The 18,449-nt window shown below is 38.2% G+C and overlaps 1 protein-coding gene across 3 annotated transcripts in view; it reads right to left on the reverse strand.

Moving 5' to 3' along the window:
- Positions 1 to 18,449, reverse strand: part of Nell1 (neural EGFL like 1) — an 802,510-nt gene that overhangs the window by 568,514 nt on the left and 215,547 nt on the right. For all 3 annotated transcript variants that reach the window (XM_078046343.1, XM_005335960.5, XM_005335959.5), the window contains exon 10: positions 14,366 to 14,439. In XM_078046343.1, coding sequence (XP_077902469.1) covers positions 14,366 to 14,439 — 74 coding nt within the window. The remainder of the gene's footprint in view (positions 1 to 14,365; positions 14,440 to 18,449) is intronic.

The following is an 18,449-nucleotide window of genomic DNA, read 5'->3' on the forward strand; positions in this document are numbered from 1 at the left end:
TTCAGACAACGAAGACAAAGTTTTTCAACTTGAAAAGAACATAGACAGCTCAGCAAGAATGTTAAGAAATCATGAGCAGAACATCCAAGAATTATGGGATAACATCAAGAAACCAAACCTAAGAGTTATTGGGACACAAGAGGGTATAGAGGTCCAAATCAAGGGAATGAGCAATCTATTCAATGAAATAATACTAGAAAATTTCCCAGACTTAAAGAATGAAAAAGAAATCCAAATACTAGAAGCCTACAGGACACCGAATGTACAAAATCATAAGAGATCCACACCAAGACATATAATAATGAAAATGCCCAACATACAGAATAAGGAAAGAATCTTAAAAGCCACAAGAAAGAGGAAGCAGATTACATTTAGGGGTAACCAATCAGGATAACTGCTGATCTTTCAACAGACTCTGAAAGCTAAAAGATCCTGGAACAACATATTTCAAACGCTGAAAGAAAAAGGGTTCCAACCAAGAATCATGTATCCAGCGAAATTAAGCTTCAGGATTGAAGATGAAATAAAAATCTTCCACGATAAACAAAAGTTAAAGAAAACCAGCTCTTCAAAACATCCTTGGCAAAACACTACAGGAAGAGGAAATGAAAAATAACAATGAAAACCAACAGCGGGAGGTAGTACAGTAAAGGAAAAACTAAGCATAGAGGAAAAACAAATCATGTTAAACAACATACATAATCAAATATGGCTGGAAATACAAACCATATCTCAATAGTAACCCTAAATGTTAATGGCTTAAATGCACCAATCAAAAGACATAGGCTAGTAGAAAGGATTTAAAAAAAAAAAAAAGATCCAACAATATGCTGCCTACAGGAGACTCATCTGATAGGAAAAGACATACACAGACTGAAGGTGAAAGGTTGGGAAAAATCATATCACTCATATGGACCACGGAAGCAGGCAGGGGTGTCCATACTTGTATCAAATAAAATAGACTTCCAGCCAAAGTTAATCAAAAGGGATAAACAAGGACACTACATACTGCTCAAAGTAACCATACACCAACAAGACTTGAGGATCATTAATATATATGTCCCAAACAATGGTGCAGCTATGTTCATCAAACAAACTCTTCTCAAGTTCAAGAGTCAAATAGACCACAACACAATAATCATGGGAGATTTTAACACACTTCTCTCACCACTGGACAGATCTTCTAAACAAAGGTTGAATAAAGAAACCATAGAGCTCAATAATACAATTAATAATTTAGACTTAATTGATATATACAGAATATACCACTCAACATCAACAGATACACTTTCTTCTCAGCAGCACATGGATCCTTCTCAAAAATAGACCATATATTATGTCACAGGGCAAATCTTAGCAACTACAAAGGAGTTGAGATATTACCATGCATTTTATCTGATCATAATGGAATGAAACTGGAAATCAATAATAAAATGAGGAAGGAAAAATCCTACATCAAATGGAGATTAAACAATATGCTACTGAATGAACAAAGGGTTACAGAAGACATCAAAGAGGAAATTAAAAAATTCTTAGAGGTAAATGAAAACTCAGACACAACATATCGAAATCTCTGGGACACTATGAAAGCAGTACTAAGAGGAAAATTCATTTCATGGAGTTCATTCCTTAAAAGAAGGAAAAGCCAACAAATAAATGACCTCACACTATATCTCAAAGCCTGAGAAAAAGAAGAACAAATCAGCAGCAAATACAGTAGAAGGTAAGAAATAATTAAAATTAGAGCTGAAATCAATGAAATTGAAACAAAAGAAACGATCGAAAAAATTGACAAAACTAAAAGTTGGTTCTTTGAAAAAATAAATAAGATTGATAGACCACTAGCCACGCTAAGAAAGAGAAGAAGAGAGAGAACCCAAATTACTAGCTTATGGGATAAAAAAAGTAACATCACAACAGACAATTCAGAAATACAGAAGATAATTAGAAAGTATTTTGAAACACTATACTCTAATAAAATAGAAGATAGTGAAGGCATCGATAAATTCCTTAAGACATATGAACTACCCAGATTGAGTCAGGAAGATATAAACAACGTAAACAGACCAAAATCAAGTGAGGAAATAGAAGAAGCCATCAAAAGACTACCAACCAAGAAAAGCCCAGGACTGGGTGGATATACAGCAGAGTTTTACAAGAACTTTAAAGAAGAACTAATACCAATACTCCACAATCTATTTCAGGAGATAGAAAAAGAGGGAGAACTTCCAAATTCATTCTATGAGGCCAATATCACCCTGATTCCCAAACCAGATAAAGACACCTCAAAGAAAGAAAACTACAGACAAATATCCCTAATGAATTTAGATGCAAAAATCCTCAATAAAATTCTGGCAAATCAGATACAAAAATACATCAAAAAGATCGTGCACCATGATCAAGTAGGATTCATCCCTGGGATGCAAGACTGGTTCAATATACGGAAATCAATAAACGTTATTCACCACATCAATAGACTTAAAAATAAGAACCATATGATCATCTTGATAGACGCAGAAAAAGCATTTGACAAAGTACAGCATCCCTTTATGTTCAAAACACTAGAAAAACTAGGGATAACAGGAACTTACCTCAACATTGTAAAAGCTATATATGCTAAGCCTCAGGCTAGCATCATTCTAAATGGAGAAAAACTGAAGGCATTTCTTCTAAAATCTGGAACAAGACAGGGATGCCCTCTCTCACCACTTCTATTCAACATAGTTCTTGAAATACTGGCCAGAGCAATTAGACAGACAAAAGAAATTAAAGGCATAAAAATAGGAAAAGAAGAACTTAAATTATCGCTATTTGCGGATGATATGATCCTATACCTTGAAGACACAAAAAGGTCTACAAAGAAACTACTAGAGCTAATAAATGAATTCAGCAAAGTGGCAGGATATAAAATCAACACGCATAAATCAAAGGCATTCCTGTATATCAGTGACAAATCTTCTGAACTGGAAACGAGGAAAACCACCCCATTCACAATATCCAAAAAAAAAATAAAATACTCGGGAATCAACCTAACAAAAGAGGTGAAAGATTTATACAATGAAAACTACAGAACCCTAAAGAGAGAAATAGAAGAAGATCTTAGAAGATGGAAAAATACACCCTGTTCATGGATAGGCAGAACTAACATCATCAAAATGGTGATATTACCAAAAGTTCTCTATAGGTTCAATGCAATGTCAATCAAAATCCCAACAGCATTTCTTGTAGAAATAGATAAAGCAATCATGAAATTCATATCGAAAAATAAAAGACCTAGAATAGCAAAAGCAATTCTAAGCAGGAAGTGTGAAGCAGGAGGTATAGCGATACCAGATTTCAAACTGTACTATAGAGCAATAATAACAAAAACAGCATGGTACTGGTACCAAAACAGGCGGGTGGACCAATGGTATAGAATAGAGGACACAGAAACCAATCCACAAAATTACAACTATCTTATATTCGATAAAGGGGCTAAAAACATGCAATGGAGGAAGGATAGCATCTTCAACAAATGGTGCTGGGAAAACTGGAAATCCATATGCAACAAAATGAAACTGAATCCCTTTCTCTCAACATGCACAAAAATTAACTCAAAATGGATCAAGGAGCTTGATATCAAATCAGAGACTCTGCGTCTGATAGAAGAAAAAGTTGGCTCCGATCTACATATTGTGGGGTCGGGCTCCAAATTCCTTAATAGGACACCCATAGCACAAGAGTTAAAAACAAGAATCAACAAATGGGACTTACTCAAACTAAAAAGTTTTTTCTCAGCAAGAGAAACAATAAGAGAGGTAAATAGAGAGTCGACATCCTGGGAACAAATCTTTATTTCTCACACTTCAGATAGAGCCCTAATATCCAGAGTATACAAAGAACTCAAAAAAATTAAGCAATAAGAAAACAAATAACCCAATCAACAAATGGGCCAAGGACCTGAACAGACACTTCTCAGAGGAGGATATACAATCAATCAACAAGTACATGAAAAAATGCTCACCATCTCTAGCAGTCAGAGAAATGCAAATCAAAACCACCCTAAGATACCATCTCACTCCAGTAAGATTGGCAGCCATTATGAAGTCAAACAACAACAAATGCTGGCGAGGATGTGGGGAAAGGGGTACACTTGTACATTGCTGGTGGGACTGCAAATTGGTGTGACCAATTTGGAAAGCAGTATGGAGATTCCTTGGAAAGCTGGGAATGGAACCACCATTTGACCCTGCTATTGCCCTTCTCGGACTATTCCCTGAAGTCCTTAAAAGAGCGTACTATAGGGATACTGCTACATCGATGTTCATAGCAGCACAATTCACAATAGCTAGACTGTGGAACCAACTTAGATGCTCTTCAATAGATGAATGGATTAAAAAATGTGGCATTTATACACAATGGAGCATTAGTCAGCACTAAAAAATGACAAATTACGGAATTTGCAGGGAAATGGATGGCATTAGAGCAGATTATGCTAAGTGAAGCTAGCCAATCCCTAAAAAACAAATGCCAAGTGTCTTCTTTGATATAAGGAGAGCAACTAAAAACAGAGCAGGGAGGAAGAGCATGAGAAAAAGATTAACATTAAACAGGGATGAGAGGTGGGAGGGAAAGGGAGAGAGAAGGGAAATTGCATGGAAATGGAAAGTGACCCTCATTGTTATACAAAATTACATATAAGAAGATATGAGGGGAAAGGGAAAAAAATCAAGGGATAGAAATGAATTACAGTAGAAGGGGTAGAGATAGAAGATGGGAGGGGAGGGGAGGGGAGGGGGGATAGTAGAGGATAGGAAAGGCAGCAGAATACAACAGTCACTAGTATGGCAATATGTAAAAACGTGGATGTGTAACCGATGTGATTCTGCAATCTGTATAAGGGGTAAAAATGAGAGTTCATAACCCACTTGAATCAAATGTATGAAATATGATATGTCAAGAGCTTTGTGATGTTTTGAACAACCAATAAAAAAAAAGAAAAAAAAAGAAGTTCACACAATTAAAATACTCATGTTTTCATTTTCCTACAAATCCTGCAAAGCGTCACAGGTCCCAAATCACTTGCGTGTTTGTATTCCTGAATTAGGGGTGATTATAGCAGGGGATGAGTGACATAAATAATGATAATCTTAGTTTTTAAAATAGGGAAACCAAGAGGCATGCAATAATTGTATCATTCCTACTCTTTCTTTGGGGTAATTCAGACATAATTTAAGTGATAATTCTCATAATAATCTGCAAAATCCCTGACACTCTGCATAGGTGGTGTGGTAAATCCAGATTTTTTTTCAATAGAGTATAATCAGAATTCAGAGTGAAAAATCTGAACTCCATGTTAAATTATACTGTTATTCAAATATGATGGCTAAAATGTCTGTCTACAAAAGAAGTCCAATACCAACATTAATCTCAGGTATTACAATATCTCAGGTATTACAAAGTGCTTTTATGTATTTACCAGTAAAACATGAATTTCTCACTGAATTTTATAGAATTAAAAGTATTATATTCCTGTATTACTTCCCACAGTTAATTTAAGCTTTTTCAGTAATCCTATCTTATGTAATAAGTGATAATTCCCTACTTCAGAGAGAGAGTCTAACTTGAGTTTCACTGAATCTATAGAGTCATCCATACTTCAAGAGATTATTTCTCCTAAAATCAAATTCCTTAGTCCTAATGTTAGGATCAGATTTCCATTTCGATCAAAATTAAATAAGAAAAAAAAAACAAGCAACCAAGAAAAGTTTTGTTATCAATATACTTCATTCACATAGATTTAATTTTTAAAATGACAGATTTGTTACTCTTTTACTTAGAACAGAACTGCATTAAAGTATAATATGTTGAAAAGGTGAATTTCATATGTTCATGACAATTCTGGTTTAGTCACCCTGTTAGAACTCTGATGGAGATGCATTAATATTCTTTACTTGGAGCTGAAAATGGAAACTTTTGAATATACATACATTGGTAAATTTCATGTAACATTAAATTTCACATTAGCAATGAAAAAATAAGATAAAATAAAAACTAAAAAATATTAAAATTCTCTCTCTTTAAAAAAACAGAAGGATGCTAACAGTTATATGCTGATATATTTTTAATAATTGATTCGAGTGGAGAAGTTCTAATTTGTGAGGTTTATTGATCTCTATGGTGTAAATATTCTAACGATGGTTGATTTTGAGCTACCAACTCAATATCATTGAAAAGAGAGATGGGGAATTATATACAGTGAGCTTGAGAGAGTCAGTTCCATCATTCTGCTGGGTAACAGGCATTGTGAACCTCAAAATAAATAAGACATCTTCCTTGTTCTTGGTGAGCACACAGTTTGGGTGGAAGGAAATAAAAATGACTTCAACTAAAAACCATAATATAGCAGAGTAAGTTCCAAAAACATGGGCTTTGATAAAGGCATTCTAATGAGTCACAGGAGAACAATTAATTTTGTCAGATGGGAAGAAATTATGAAGATGCCACATTTCAGGAAACTTAAATAATGAAATAAAAGAAAAAGAAACCTTGCTAGCAGAGGAAATAGACAAGAGCTGAGCTATGCAAGTATTGCGGTACTAAAAAAGGATCCGTTAGATGAGCACCAGCTTTCCCCTAGATGTAAGTAAAATTACATACGATAAAGTGTTAAATATTCAGTAGTTGAATCTTTTAACCAAACCTCAACTAAGGCCCTCTTCATTGGCATCACTTGCATCCGTGTTGAGTTTCATGCTGAATTTTAAAAATTGGCCCATTAATTACTCTTTAAAAAGATGGAAGAGGACCTCGCTATATCTAAAACATTGAATTTTTCTCTCCCATTCTTACGTGCACATTTAAGACAACCAAGAAGCAAGCTCCAGAAGGAGAGTCTCATGTAAAGCCAAAAGGCAGATCTAAACATAGCTGGGAGAACAGGGTGCAGCTGGACAGGACTTTTCATTCTAGTATCTCCCTGCTTCTCCACCTTTAAGGTTGGCAAGAACCCCACTGTTATCAGGCATACCCGTTCTTAAATATGAGCATAGGTATAATATTAAATGTCACATGTAAATCTCCACTGCTCATCTTTTGCATAAATTATCTGTACCATAGTTTCCTCACCTCATAATTTTCCACCCAGACAGTATAGCACTCTTTGTCCTGTTTTTCTTTAATTCTGCTCTTTATTTCCTAACCTCTTACTTTTTAAAATTCGAAATATAACATGAGTCTATACTGCTTTTACAAAACAAAACAACACTGAAAAGGCTACAAAAAAAACATTTTTTTAAAAAAAAATTACTCATGAAAGGTTCTTTTTTACAAAGGGGGCTTGCTTTGACTGCTGATTGAATCAGTCAATAATTCTAATCAACTCTAACGTAGTTAATGAGTAAGATCATAATTCCAAATGTTTAGAGAAAAACCTTTGTGCCTGAATTTAAAATATGAACTGTGATTATTGTTGCATAAGTGCCAATAAACCCATTTAGTCCATCTACATAATTAGACACAAAGCTTTTTAACTTTATTTTGAAAACTATCTCCAATGAGAGTAATTTATGATTAACATTTTCAAATCATCTTGATTATGGTATGTTATTTTATGGTCTCTGCATTGAGTTCTGGATTTAGTGGGAAAATACCATTCTTGTTTAGTGGGGAAATACCATTCTTGTAATACTCTCATTTAAGAGTTACAATCTCCATGTCATTGCTCAAATAAAAGCAATTTTAAGTTCCATACTAATCATTGTGCTAAACTTGAATCTCTAATAACACTTTCAAGTTACAAAATATTGCAAGGCTAAAGAGATGTTGTGAAAAGAGCAATACTGAGAAATATTCATTTTAACTTAAAAAACAATATATTAACTTCTGGAAATACTTGGGGAAAATATTTGACACCAAAGGATTTTCCTCTTATGGCTGAAGACTTAAAAAAATGGAAATGGATGGATCTTCAGGTTGTATTTTATCAACTGGGGATCTCCATTTGAATCTCAGAACACAGAAATTTATTTGACATATTGTTTCCTTTAATGTCTCTAGGATAGTACTTATATAGTACGATTTCAGATGTATAGGGAAAAAAGTTAATTCATTACACACAATAGATGCTATTATGATTTGGATCTGAAATGCCACCCCCCTTGCCGAAAAGCTAATCTATTAGGCAATGCAACATTATTCAGAGGTTTAAAAAAATTGTATTATGAGAGCACTGACGGCATCAGTGGATTAATCCACTTGCTGGATTAATCATTTGAATAAACTACTGGATGGTAACTGTAGGTAGGTAGGGCATGGCTGGAGGAAGTAGGTCACCAGGAGAGTAGTCTTGGGAATGGCATCTCTCCCTTGCCTCATCTTGTCTCTCCCTCTCTGCCTTCCAGTTGCCATGAGTTGAGCTTTGTTCCACCACACCCTTTCCTACCAAGATGTTCTGCCTCATCTCAAACCAAAGCAATGGATTTGGACAACCCTAGACTGAACTTCTGTAACTTTGAGCCCAAAATAAACTTTTCCTCTTCTAAGTTGTTCTTGTCAGATATTTTTGTCACAGCAACAAAAAACTGACTAACACAGATGCCATAGAGCATTGGGGCTTAAATCTTTAGAGAGGCTAGAGATCAGAAGACTTCTTATCCTATACCTAGTCCCCTCTTTCCACGTCCATTAAGTGTGTCCCAGTGCTTTTCTTTGTGCTTTTATAAATGCTACATTTGATCAAGAGAATCCATGGGCCCCAACCTAACCAATTTGGATTCTTAGATTGAAAAGTAATCATTCAATCTTTCTGAATCTACCCCTCTAAAATTCAGATGTGAAAAATATTTCCAAATAAGTCTAACAGCATCAGGAGTGGCAACAGGGAGGCAAAGAGAAGAAACTATGGAGCCAGAACACAAAAGTCTTGCACCCAGCTAGCTCATTCATCAGCCACGTGGCCTTGTTCTTCTGTGCTTTAATTTGCAATTCTATACAGTATCTAACTCTCAGGGTTAGTATGAGGCTTGAGTAGAATAATATGTTTAAAATGCTTTAAACAGTCTCTAGAAAAGTGAAGTTAGCCAATACCAAATAAACAAATGCCGAATGTTTTCTCTGATATAAGGTGACTGACTCATAATGGGGTAGGGAGGAGGAGCATGGGAGGAATAGACAAACTCTAGATAGGGCAGAGGGATGGAAGGGGTAGGGAGAGGGCAGGAGTTTAGCAATGATGGTGGAATATGATAGACATCACTATCCAAAGTACATGTATGAAGACATGAATTGATGTGAACATATTTCATATACAGAGATCTGAAAAATTGTGCTCTATATGTGTAATAAGAATTGTAATGCATTCTGCTGTCATGTATTTTAAAAAAATAAAATCAATTAAAAAGAAAAATAGTAAGTGCTCAAGAAAATGTTAAATAATACTGTCAAATGCCCTTCTCTCTGTGCACAAAGTAACCATTTCGTAAACAACTGCTGAAAGGCAATGAATAAAAACATGATGTCTTTTTTTAAAGAGGATAAAATTATTCATGTGAATTCACACACATGCACGCATGCATGCACACACCAGTTGTGCAAAGAGAATAGCCCGTCTGCTCAACTTCTTTCTAAATTGTAAAAAAAAAAAAAAAAAAAAAAAAAACCGAACATACTAAAGATGAAATGAAGTATATGTGGCATCCACAATGTGCCAGTAACAGTGGTAAGCACTGCGCAGATGAGTTGGCATTTAAATTCATTTAAATCAATGTATCTTTCCCAGGTCCCAAATATGTCTGCCTTGATCCTCTCTGATGATAACAGAGATCAAGTCATAATAGTGACCCTAGCTAGAGTGACTCACTGCCTCCACCCAATATGTAAAAGGGGCTGCTAGTTATAAATGATGGATCCATGGCTGGTGCTGGCATCATTAGCAGAGGGGGAAACTATCTTTCATCATTTGAGCTTTCCCTGGGTAACAGAGAAAAGCAAGGGTTTTAGAATCTAAATCCATTTCCTTCCCCTAGAAGTGAAACAATTTACAGAGCACAGGACATCTGTCTTCTATTCAAGGAGGACATACATAGTCATGTAAAATAATAAAAATAGCTCTCATTTATTGAGGACTTACTTTGTACCAAGCATTGCATTAAATTATTCACATACTTTGTCTTCTTTAATCCAAACAAACATCCCAATGTGGTAATGGGCTTGTGCTAGTCCTAGGTAAATAATCACCCCCTCCTATCCCACCACACTCCAAAAACTGGGAGTTTTCTTGTTGATGGAGAGATCACAAAGCCCTCACTGTCACACCATTCCTGCTTCTGCCACAGGTTAAGGAGCCCCTATAACCAGCACCTATGGACACAGAGAGACCACCACACCTATGTATCCACCAAACTTCCTGGACCCATGGAGTCTCTGGCATTCCTACTGGCAGCCAAAAGAGGGGAATGAGAAATACAATAGGGACATTCAAAGGGATTAACCCCTAAGGTAGATTCTGGCCAGTGGGAGACAGGATATGGCAAAAGGGCCCTTTCTCTTCAAACTCCTATAAAGAGCAAGATTTAAGCTCTTTTGTTAGAAAACTTCTGTTCAGTCTCTATATGCCTCATTCACTTCAATCTTCAAAATACATTCCTTCCTTTTCTCTAGGGATCTGATGAGAAGAAAATGAAATAAAGTAGTTAAAAGCACTTGCAAAGAGGGTCTATTCTGAGACACAGTGGTTCTGTCAGCCTCTCTAGAGATGCCTCACAAAACCTGCTGTGCTTTGTCTCAGGGCTGTGGCTTCTCTGTAATGCATTTTCCTTTATTACTTCCTTGGGTCTGTCCCTCTCTTTCATTTCTAGAACTGTACCTCTCCTTCCCCATCACCACCAAAGATTAAATAAATAAAGCATCAACACAAAAGTCCATGCTTCAGATTCTACTATCCAACAACCTAGACTAGACATGTAGGCAGTGTTTCCATTCTGTCCAATTTTTCCAGGCTAACGTTGGACAAGAAAGGGATATCTGGTTGAAAGGCAATGGGGCAAACATTCCCTTATTGAAGATGACATCATTCACAATCCCCTAGGGTGGGTGGTTCTGCCTATAAAATTGTCTTAAGTTGTAGTGGGTATGAGGGATCAGGAGAGGGAAAACATGCAGGAGGATATAAGAACCTTCTTTTACCTAAACTAAGCATGTCCTACCAACCCAGTTCTTACTGAAACCCCTTGGTAGAAAAGAATGCAAGAAACTCTGAACTTCACTAATAACCAGGTCAAATTCCAGAATTTAAATCCCGGTTCAATTGAGTGCAGATTTTGACTTTTCAACCACAGTGTTACTTGCAAAAGTAAACAGGTTCACTCTTATTCTCTGGAGGGCAAAAGCAACTTCACTGGGTAGAAGTAACTGAAACGTAGATTTTCACTCATTTAAAGGAATTTGCTGATCACTTAATGTTCTCTAGCCATGGAATGGTTACCTATTGGGTTGATAACAGGGGTATTTTCAAATAGAAAAACTGTATCACAAAGTCTTATTTTGATAGCTAGTGTCCAGTGATGCCTGTCTCCTAATGATGCCTCCTAGTATTCATGCTTTTGTATCAACCTTTGTGATGAATCACCCTATATCAGCAAAAGAATATAGAGGAGGTGACAGTGCATAGCTCTCAAGCTTAGGTTATAAGAAACATTGGAATTTCTACATCAGATTTTTGGATGGTTTGTACTGGGGGAAGCCCTAAGCCACCAAGTAAGAAAACCTTGAGACCACTATGTTGTAAAGAAGCCCAAGGAACCACTTCTAGAGGCCTCAAAGAGAAAGAGAGAGACAATAGTCAGACATAGAGACAGAGACACAGAGAGAAATTTCTGTTCCATTCATCTTAGTTGATGTGTTAGCCATATAAATAAAGAAACCATCTTGGACATGCAGCCATGTCAAGCCTTACAGGACTTTAGCTCCAGCAACATGTGAGATCCCCAGGTGAGAATCATCCAGCTCAGCCTGTTCAACCCATATAACCCTGAGAGATAATAAAATACTGCTCCTAGCCACCAAGTTTTAGGGAGTTGGTTATATAGCAATTGAAAGCCAAAATATCATCAAGCTCTACATGTCTAGAACTAGTTCCATTTTTTCTCCACTTGTTCTCAGCTTCAAAATAGTCCCATTTTTTTTAGCTTTATTAATCATATGCCCACTCCCAACACTTTAAATCTTCTATAAATGACTTAAGGACAGTAGAAATGATTGAAAGTGACTCATCACAGCAGAGATATGCCTGACAGACTGCTCCTTCCTAGACCATGGCTATGGACTCTGCTTCTAAAGTTCTGGGACTACATAGTCTCTGCTTCGTCCCAAATCTGGTCTTCTGGCTTTTTAAGGATTATGTGAGTAGTCTCATTTCCTTCCAATAAAATCATAATTTTGCCTATATTATTCAGAGAGGGTTTCTGCCAATTGCAACCCAAAACAGCAAATGTTATTCCCTCTGGCCACGACAGGAATCTCGACATCTACTTGGTTCCTCCTCCCACTGCCATAAATCTAACTATTCATGGAGTCTTTTTAATTCTATTTCTAGGTTATAAGAAACATTGGAATTTCTACATCAGATTTTTGGATGGTTTGTACTGGGGGAAGCTCAAATCTCATCTTTTCTGTCACCTCTGGCTACTGCCTTAGGTCGGGGCCTTAGCATTTCTACAGTTGTTCAAATTCACCCAATGCTCCCCACGATCCCCTCCACACAATCAAAATGAGCCTTGAAAATGCAAAGCTGTCATGGCACACCTGCATGCACCCCTTCAATGGACCTTCACCTGAAGATCAAGTTCAAAACTGGTATTCTCTGCTCTGCCTCTGTAGCTTTGTCTCTCTTCACTCTCCCACATTTGACTTCACCAAGTCAGATTTTTTGTATTTCTCTAAATAATACCTGACTCTTGGCATTTGTAAATGCTATTCCTTTTTCCTGGAATGTGCCCTTACCTTCGTCCACTTAGGAAACAATCACCCATAAAGACTAGTTACCACCTTCCAGAAGCCCTGTTTGACCCTTTGATGTTGATTCAAGGGCTTCTAATCAATGCTAAACTGCCCAACAGCGTAAGACTAAATATCCCATACTATAACTTGGTTCACTTATCTCTCTTCCTCATTTATGCCAAGATCTTCAGAGAACTATAAAGTCTCCCGTTTAATCCCAATTTCTTGCTCTCTGCCTGGCTCACAGCAAGTGTTCTAAAAATATTTCATGAAATACTAAAAAAAGAAAAAAATTTGTTCACCACTATATCTCCATCTCTTGCAATAACACTTGACAAAAGGTATAGGCTCAATAAATATTCATTAAATAAATGAAGGGATAAGTGAATGAACAAAGTGAACTGAATCATCACAATGGAGAAAGATTTGCGAATAAGCAAAAATGTCAAACCACAGGACCTTTAATATTCTATCTCACAAGCCCCAAATGATCCAGCCCCGGCTATCCCTATGGTTTCATTTCTTACTGCCCTCTCCTTACTCAGTCAATTTCAGCTCCTCTGGTATCCTTGTTCATCCCTGAAAGTGTCAAGTAAGCTCCCATCTCAAGCTGTTTGTACTTGCTTTCCCTTTCCCTGGAATTCTTGTCACTCACATAACTCTATGGCTGAACTCCCATGCCTTATCCAGGGCTTGATTCTAAAATGACAACCTCAAAGAGGCCTTCCCAGACCACTCATCCCCACCCCAGACCTCTATCCTTTCAGTCTACTTCATGATTTTAGAATAGAATTTGTCCTTATATGGTATATTTGTTTATTCTCTTACTATCTAGCTCACTGGACTGCAAATAGTCGAATGATAGAACGTTTTCATTCACTGCTGTATTCCCAAAACCCAGGATAATACGGGAATACAGAATTTATTTAATGCACGTTTGTTGGACAATTACTGAATGAAGTCTATGGTTCTATACATCTTATTTCATAGGAGCAGGTGTACAGAAGACAAGGCATCTTCTAGCCATCATTAGCCACTGGGAGTAGAGCTGGCACTGTTACAGCTAGCACCATAGACCATTTCCTCTGACACCAACTGGAAACCCTCCCCCAGGGTTACCCAACTTCACTGTCTCACAGAAGCTGCTAACTCTCCACTCTCACATCTTTCCTAAGGCTTCCTCCCGGGCACCTGATCCACAGCTGACTGTAAGCTAATCACATACTAGTAGTGACTGGGTGCCCCCATCCTCGACTCCCGCCCACTGCAGAGGGCTTTGTCCACCAGGAACCCGTCCAGGCCAATAAGCATGCTCAAGAACCTCATCGAAAGCCCACACACCTATCTCTTCACTCTCCCAAAGTGACAGGAACATAAGATTAAAACTTACTCGGCATTCCCTGCAGCTCTTGGTTAAAATCCGCTGGCCTTCTGCAAGAACTCTTCCTCCATAGATACATTTTGCTGTAATAAAACAGAAAAATGGGTCAGTTATTCATGCTGTGCAACAAAACGTCAGAGGTGCCATCCAACTCTTATAGATTCCACAGAAACATAGATTCCCTGATTCTAAGCAATACAGATCTCCTTGTCTAAAGCCAGACGTGGGAATAGTGTGGGGGATAACCTTTGAATTCCCCAGTCAGGCCTATCTCGATCATGTTCATCTTGCCTTCACACCAAGGATATATAATTATTTTATTGCAGCTGCCAAAGGAATAAAGAAATGAATTAATGTATTAAGGGGTTAGAACAAGGAAGAATTGGTTGCCATCAACAGAGTACAATTAGTAGTAATTTTGACTGTCACTCCAGCTATAAAATGAAAGGGGGTTCAGCTATGCCCCATTCATCCGAAAATGGTGGCCATAATGGAGAAGGATGCCATTTATTTTTCCTTGTCAGTATGGCAGGTAAGTGCTCTTAGCCTATGTGTTTTTAAGACACTCAGAGACAACTGAGAAATACAAGCCAAACTAGTAAATTGCTTTGTCAATGTGCTAGAGAGACTTCTGTAGAAAGGTGAGCCTAACAGGCTAACAAGGAGGGCAGGGGGTAAAAGTAGGCCTGTAGAAAATTTCAAAGAGGAGCATAAATGGAACTTCAATTTAGATTCCACTGGTACTCGGGTCCTTAACTTGCTGACTCACTTTAAGCAAGTGCAAAACACATCAATTTGATATGACCCTAATGTGAGTCCACCAGTCTCTAGCCACTTCAACAGGAACCAGGAAGCAAAGGCCTGATTGCTCCCTCTCCTGCCCTGATGAGTGCCTCTCTGGCCCTAACTCTCAGGAGAAGCAGAAGTAAAGACATGCACAAGCAGTAAAAAAATCTCTCTCCCACAAACTCACTGTCAATCTTATAGAACCACCTCATCTTAAAGGGTCTCCATTTCTATACCTGTTAAAAACAGGCTGATTACACGTGGTAATTTCCTACTTTCACTGTCTTCTGATTCTCGTGGAATGTTTAAGTATGTATATCCTCTATAATTAGCTGATCCATCCCCTTCTTTTAACATAGGGAGAGAAAAGCCCAGAGACACTAGTTTACTTAACATCATAGCTCTGCAGTAGATACTGTGGTGTGCTACCCCAAGCCCTTCCATGACCAAAAGATACATTCCAATGGTTGTTGGAACAGTTGGCAGCTAGCAGCTCCCAGCTGACTACTTAGAACTTATCCTAGGTTATAGAGAGTCACCTTGCCCAAGGTCAATTCCCCTTCCTGGGATAGCCTATAGATGAAAGTGGTACAAAGTTCTAGTTCCCTTACTCCACTCAGGACAACTCTTAAAGGCAATTACAGTTCTGAAGACCCCCTACAGGAATAACTGAGGTGTTTGTAACTGCATTGAATTCAACTTCTCCTCCTGCCCAATTCTGTTTCTTTCACTACCTCATTCCTACCCCAGGATTTACCCTGGAAGCACTTCCTAATGAAGCATATGGAAATCTCTGCTTCAGAGTTGGTTTCCCTCTCAGAACCTGGCCGGTAGCAACCCCACGCCCCACCCAACCTGTTCTGCTCTAGTAGCCCCTCTCAGTGAATGGAACCAGCATTCTCCTTGGCACCCACACCCTGGCACCTGGGGTCCTTCCAACTTCTGCCTCTCACTCTACGTTGTGTCCATGCAGCGCCCAAATCCTAGCAATGCTCCCTCCTTACGTTTCTCAAGTCAAATTACTTTGCTCCATTCCACACTCTGCCCCTGACACTGTCTTCATTGAGGCCATGATCGTCCCTCTTCTTTAGTATTTCCTGAACCTCCTAACTCTCCTATGTTCTGATCTCAGGCTTCTCTATACAGCAAGCAGGCATATTTTTGATGTGCAAATATGAGGTCCTCTGTAAAATCATTATGGATCCCTGACACTTTCAGAATAAAGAACAAATTCCTTAATTAGCACACAAGGCCATGTATGTTGCTCTCATCTCCCAAACTTTATAACTCACCAAGTATGTGCTTTCACTCACCCTCCCAAACATTCATACCTCCACATATGCTCTGGCCAAAATTTCTTCTTCCTTCCAGGATTTGCATATAGTTTTCTCTGCTAGAGGGACATTCAGCCTTGTCCATCTTCCCCTGGCACCTCCTGACCTATATACCCATCAGTTTCAGTGCGGGCATGATTTCCTGAAGATGTTGTTCTTCACCTTTAACGCTGGCTAATTGCCCTCAGTTTGTGTTTCCATTGCACTTTGGACCTAATCCTGCAGAGCACCCATCACATTACATCTTAATTTCCCATTTCATTATTCATCTCCCCTGATAACTGTAACCTCCATGAGGATAGGAACGATTCATAACTTTATCTGCAGCATCAAGCCCAGTGGATCTCTGGCCTTATTGTTAGTAATGATTAATAGTTCTAAATATTAATGAGTTCTACTTAGTCACAAAACAAAAAAAAAAAACAGTCAAATTCCCAGCTAAGAGTTAACTCTGCAATTTAACACAATTTCCAACATTAAAAGTAGATACTGAGGTTTTAAAACAAAAACAATAAGATTGGAGAATCAATACAATTCCCTAAATTGAGCCTTTTACTCCTTTCGTTAAAAAAGGAAAACCATCCCTGATTATCTTTTATGCCTCTGTTTTCTAGATAAGCCATTGATCCTAATGATGATCTGGATTCCCTGATTTGCTTGCATAGAGACATCACATCTCCAAAGACCTGGAATTCCTATCTAATAAATTCCCATACTCCCAAACACAGCTGCTGCCAACTTGGCAAGGTGGCTCACTCCAGAGTGACAGTTCTGCTAAATGCACTGCTGTCAAATCTGCCATCTGCTTCTTGGCCCATGCTGGGAAGTACAGAAATAGACTTTTCTTCCTCCTTTGCCCCTTGCAACTCCCACGATGGTATTAACACAATGGCTACCCTGTCTTAAGACATTTGCTTGATTCGTTTTTCCTCTTGGACAGATTCACCCCATAATTCTTATCTGGAGAGAAGAATGTCTCACTGGGTCACATCCATCCCTCAAATTTACCAGTCCAGCATAAAATCAAATGTCCACTGAACTTTATGCCTTTACCTAGGAGGGTGATTTAGGGACTGGCAAATGATGTCAACATGTTACTACAAACCCCAGTCATTTGCAACTGTGCACTGGTGCAGAACATGTATATGATTAGGATGCCAACTACCTATGAAATTATCTCAGACAACTTTCAGGATCACCACTGGAGGTCACAAGAATTCCCTTTGCTTTCCCATAGTCATTCCTACATTCTATGACAGTGTCCCTCCCTCCCTGCCACTGCCCTCCATATGCTTAACATCAGTCCTCATTATCCAACCTCTTGATCTAGAGCCAAAAGGCTTATTTTTGATGTCTGAGGAAATTCAAGCATAAGGTGAGTCAGGCTCTGGTGCCTTTGGCTGGGACATCTGGGACTTCATTTCAACAGCTTTCAGTGTGAGTAGAAACGTAAATGGATACCTGAAGCCGTTCATATCACACCAGGGACATGCAAACTAGAGTATGTCACAGTGTCCAACCATGAAATTGATACCCAGCACCAACACACACTTCTCCATGATGTCAAAAACAAACAGATTGGGATTTAGAGAAAGAGTTAGGCAGTTGTATCTTTTTACATCCCAGATATCTGGTCCTTCAAAATTGACCTTGATTTTTTGAGTGGGGGGGGGTGGACACTTTTGCCATTCGGTTGCACACTGAATAAACAATTGACAGGAATGGTTTAATGTCCCTGTCACATGTAGATATGAGATTGCTCTGTCTTTATTAAGGTACGTGTACTCTGCACACACTCCAGTCATTCCTTGGCACTCAGAACCTAGAATGTCAACACTGACATTCTACTTTACACTTTAAAGAAGAGTGGCAGATCAGAGGGTTTGAACACTCAAGGATTTGTCCTTCCTCAGTTAGCTAATTCATAGCCCCAGCTTTAAACACGACTTCTCTGAGCAAGGCACCCACATCAA

This window comes from Ictidomys tridecemlineatus, chromosome 4 (assembly GCF_052094955.1).
Source record: "Ictidomys tridecemlineatus isolate mIctTri1 chromosome 4, mIctTri1.hap1, whole genome shotgun sequence".
Taxonomy (NCBI): domain Eukaryota; kingdom Metazoa; phylum Chordata; class Mammalia; order Rodentia; family Sciuridae; genus Ictidomys; species Ictidomys tridecemlineatus.